At 43.3% G+C, this 5,000-nt stretch overlaps 1 protein-coding gene across 1 annotated transcript in view; it reads left to right on the forward strand.

Moving 5' to 3' along the window:
* The window catches only part of LOC134071753 (thyrotropin-releasing hormone-degrading ectoenzyme-like), a 148,141-nt gene that overhangs the window by 135,285 nt on the left and 7,856 nt on the right, over positions 1–5,000 (forward strand). Inside the window, exon 16 of the mRNA XM_062528591.1 lies at positions 2,241–2,408. Coding sequence (XP_062384575.1) covers positions 2,241–2,408 — 168 coding nt within the window. The remainder of the gene's footprint in view (positions 1–2,240; positions 2,409–5,000) is intronic.

Genomic DNA, 5,000 nt, shown 5'->3' on the forward strand with positions numbered 1-5,000 from the left:
TTTGCATATTCAGCACTGTTGTTGATGGACAGCAACCCACTTCAACCAGGTTTAGGCCAAACCTTTTTTTTTGCACTAGATTTTAGCCAAGTGAACTCCCATTACTGATACCACAGATGGAAACAACCCCCAGTAAAGTATTAGGGTGAAATACTACAGTGATGGAATACAGTAAACAAGTACCCAGTCATAGCACTCTGTGCCAAGTTACTGTGTAGCAAAAATGCAGTGCAATTTACTATAATGTTCAGCTACTTTTTTTATTATTTTGTTTCCTCTATGCGGGAGAGATTCTCAAGGAGAGATTAATCTGAATATGATTGCAGTTCTGCTTTTGAATCTATCTTCATCTCTACTTGCAGGTCAAGCATGCTTGATCCTCTACGTTTGAGTTTTCATCTGCGGGCTTGTCTTGTGCGATAATGTCTTCGAGGTCACATAATCTTTTTTTAATCCTCTCTGTCGGGGATGTAACTTCACCATTAATATTTGTCACTGAGAGTCCCTTGCGCCATATAATATATATGGAGAGAAAGAGAGGGGGAGAAAGAGAGAGAGAGAGAGAGAGAGAGAGAGACACACAGAGAGAGAGATAGAGAGAGAGAGAGAGAGAGAGAGACACAGAGAGAGAGAGAGAGAGAGAGAGAGAGAGAGAGCGATCAAAGGCACATGGGGGGTTGCTGTGGCACATGCCGCTGCAGTGCCCATACCACGTTGGGATCAAGTGCCCACTGGGACCAGACTTTTTATTTGACCCCACCCTTTCTCTCTCTTCCACTCCCTTCCTGTCATTCTTTACTTTCCTGTATGTTTAAATCATTAAATATGATATATTATATATTCTTTGAAACATTGGCTAGCCTATGCAAATTTAACCCTGCTACAAACATTATTGCATATATCTAATGTTAATGCACTGTATATTTGAGTCCCCCTCATACTGTCTGTGCTTTGCGTTGGACTCCGCAAGATGGCTCAACCCAAAAATCAGCAGACCTTTATCTGTCTGTGGGAGCGGACCAGGAGGCTCGGTCTGTGAATAGCTTCCGTCCTCCTGAGAGTTGAATGTCACCTACCTCCAGTCTTGTACAAATGTTCTGGCCACTGGCGTCCATTCCCAGCCTCCCTGGCACAAAGCTCTTTAGTCAGAGACATAATGGAACATGAGCACGCAACAACTCCCTCCTCTATCCCCAGCCGTATATCAGATCATGTCATTCGCCTATAGGGGATGTCTAGATAGCATGCAGCCCTAGTTTCTATAAGGTATATGATATATGATTATATATATGAATGATATATGTGTGCTATTAAAAGCTTGCTGCTATCTGAGTCTATGCCCTTAATGCACTCTGTGTTAGCACAGATCCTAGTATAGAGGATGCCTAGTGTTCTAAAGCAGTCTGTTGTTACTTTGGGATAAAAATGAAGTCAGTTTGAAAAGTAGACAGATTTGTGAACTCTGAGGTCGGTAACTCAGTATATGAACTCTGAAGTCACCCACTAACACGATCACCATCTTGTGTGACTAGAAAATCCATTTTCAATCTCATATCTCAGCCAGCGGAGAAAGGACTACTTTTCAGCAAATACTACATTACCCAGAACTCCTCTGAGCCTCTCCTTATGTTTCCACACCACTCTCATAAACTACCTTTAGAATAGCTCTGAGTAAAGGGAGTAATTTAAGCAAAATTATGCATTTAGTGAAAAACAAACATCTGTCGTTATGTAGCAGTTGTTTATAGTGTGTTACAGTACATCAAAGAAGTGCAAAGAAATGCAAAATATATCAACTGAAGACAAATGGTTTTTTTTCTTCATTGACCTTGCGTTGAAAAATGCTTTGAGAAAGCAAAATGAAATATTCATGAGGTCATATTGTGATAACTCGAGCTCACCTCCAGTGAAGGCTAGACTATAAATGTTTATCTTAGATCTGTAGATATCTGTAGATCTAGCCCCCATGTCAAGTGTTCACCACCAGTGCCAGATGGTGTTTTGTCGTTGTATAATAGCTGTGTGGATGTGGTGACCAGCAAAATAAGAAAAGCAAAGCTCTCCCAAGGTGACACTTCTTTCCCTAAGCATGTGCAAAGGGGCTTTTGGAAAACTGGAGTGAAATGTATATTGATTTTATTTCTCTCTCTCTTTCTCCCCCTCTCTCTCTCTCTCTCTTCCTCTCTCTCTCTCTCTCTCTTTCTCTCTCTCTCTATTTCTCTTACTCTTTCATTGTGCAGGATCCCACCCAACGTGCGGGACATTGTGTACTGCACTGGCGTCTCGCTCATGGACGAGGACGTGTGGGAGTTCATCTGGATGAAGTTCCACTCCTCCACGGCCATCTCGGAGAAGAAGGTTCTACTGGAGGCCTTGACCTGCAGTGACAACAGCTTCCTCCTCACCAGGCAAGAGCAACCCCTCGCTGTAAACTCGCTGTAAAAATATGCACCTCCTTAAGTGGCAGTCCAAGATTTGAATCCTTAAATTACCATGGTGGCACTAGTTTGATTCAAACTGATGATCATTTCACAATTCCACCCCATCTCTCATTTTTATTAAAAACACACACACTTCATGTTCCTGTATAGCCTGGCTAGCGCCTACCACTTCTCAAATGAGACGTGGTATGGCAACCAGATGTTCATTTTCTCGTATTTGAAAAAATGCCCAGATCCGTTCATTGGGCGCCACGGATGTCTATCAAATGCTTCTGTGCATAGCTCATCATGGTCTTGCTTTCTCCCCTGTTCTGTGATTGGTCGCCAACATCAGGCGAAAATGTGGGTGTTAGTTTCCAGACTGCCTTAGCAGCGTGAATGAAATCACCGTGCAAGGCAGGATGGGAACACCCAGGCTAGTTCCTGTAGGCTTCTAAGGCTAGAAGAGCTGAACAATGTAAAGTAAGTGGTAAACCAGTGGACCAGGCTGTGCGCTGTTCCAGCCAGTCGACAGCGTTGCTAGAGCTTTGAAAGGAGGGGTGTAACTTCACAGATGCTTGAACTCAAATATCAACAATTATTTCTCAAGGACTGAGGACACTTTACTGAACACACAGTCCTCTAATACGGCCCACTTTACTGAAAGGCTTCTTGATAACTTCCCCAGAACAACAGAGCGTTCTTCCCTTGAGGGTTTTTTTTTTTTTTTAAACCACTGTCAATCATACTTTGATTGCCCTAGCAACATCCCCCAGTCTGTGTGGATGTGAACTGTGATGGATAATCCATTTCATCTAAAATGAATTGAAGTGTTCTGGGTGGACTCCAGAGGAGGCGAAGGCCACCGAGGGAACGAGTATCCGCCTGCTGAGCATATTCAAAGGGAGTGAAGAGTTCATCGTGCTCTAATGTGTGTTTATTTAGTTTAGCGGCACTCACTGACAGCGCATCGGGGATAAACATCTTCAGCAGTAGCATTTGTGTGCTCTCTCTGTGTGTTAAACGCTAAACTCATGACCTTTGTCCTGATCTAATAGCTTATAGGTGAAGGAGCATATCTAGCTGTTGCAGTTTGTTACATGTCTAAGATGTACAGTAAGATGGCTTGCAGTTGTGTACCACTGTACATGTAATACTTATAGATGATCCATAGTTCCTCTCTGGTGTCTCGTAACGCAGTTTAGCACACAGCCTCAAAACAACCCTGAGAAATGATGTTGGTTAAGTCTCAGCTCATTTGTTCTCATATGTCTACAGTGCTGGAACATAGTTGTGTGGGAAGGGTTCCAGGTTAAGCACACGCACACACGCACACACACACACACACACACACACACACACACACACACACACACACATGCACACACACAAACACACTCGCACACACACACACACACACACAAACACATACATACAGGCACACACACACACACACACACACACACACAAAACATACACACAGTCACACACACACATGCACACAGACACACACACATACAGTATACACGATTCCCTTGTATTTTTAGAAGCCCCTCCACATTGGCAGACCCCACAGGTCTGGCGTCTCCATCTACGGAGAGACTGCATCCTGTTAGCAGCAAGAGGAATGAGCTGCACAAATAGGTCTGTTATCCAGAGAAAAGTTGACCCAGAAGAAGCCCTATCCTCCTGTAACCACCAACAGCGCAGTGCCTTTTCTTCTTCTTTCTAAAATTAGTTTGGTCTGTTTTTGGGAAGGGTTCACTATTTCTACCAACCTAAACTCGTTGCTTGAACTTCTCCTGTTCATGCAACTTTCACATTATTTGTGTAACACTTTACTACTTCAGCATTGTCTTGTATATGCAACATTTTCCACCAGCCAACTGTGCAGTCACATGAAGCAGCTGCTCTGTAATTACTGCATATATCCTTCAGCCAGCAGGGGTCACTGTTGCAGCCACTAGGATATGATATCCAATCTGAATTCCCTCCTAAGCATCTAATTAGTTTTCAACCTCAGTAGCACGTCTGTCTATTCTGAGTTACCATGGTAATGGTCAGGTGACATTTCCCCACTGTGCCCCCCTTTCTCTTGGAGATTACCAGCAGACATTATAAAGACTGCACATATTAGGTTCAATTTGCATTATCCAATATCCCTGCTTCTTCATTCAACCTAATGCATCACATATACAGTATGTGACTACACTCTCCTCCTTCCTGTGATGAAGCCTGGGTCTCGGCGCTTTGATTGGCCCCAGCAGAAACACGCTTTGTTGGCTGTCCATCACGGTTAAGGGTTGTTTGGCTTTGCTGTCAAAGGCCACCGTGCATAATTATGCTTCATGCGGCTTTGCCAATCAATTACTTAACTGTCAAAGGCAATTAGCCTGCCTGTCAGTTGTTGGGAATATAGGAGTCATAGTGTCAAGTCCTATAAAGGCTAAGTAGATGGGCTGTGGGTGTTTTCTTTTTTTTTCTTCTTCTTTTTTCGGTTCGGTTAAAGAATGTTAAAAGCAGCAGGACTAGTTGTGTGTTTTATAAGGACTGTTTCAGTGTCATGTTGCTGGCATCTTT

This window comes from Sardina pilchardus, chromosome 23 (assembly GCF_963854185.1).
Source record: "Sardina pilchardus chromosome 23, fSarPil1.1, whole genome shotgun sequence".
Lineage (NCBI taxonomy): Eukaryota > Metazoa > Chordata > Actinopteri > Clupeiformes > Clupeidae > Sardina > Sardina pilchardus.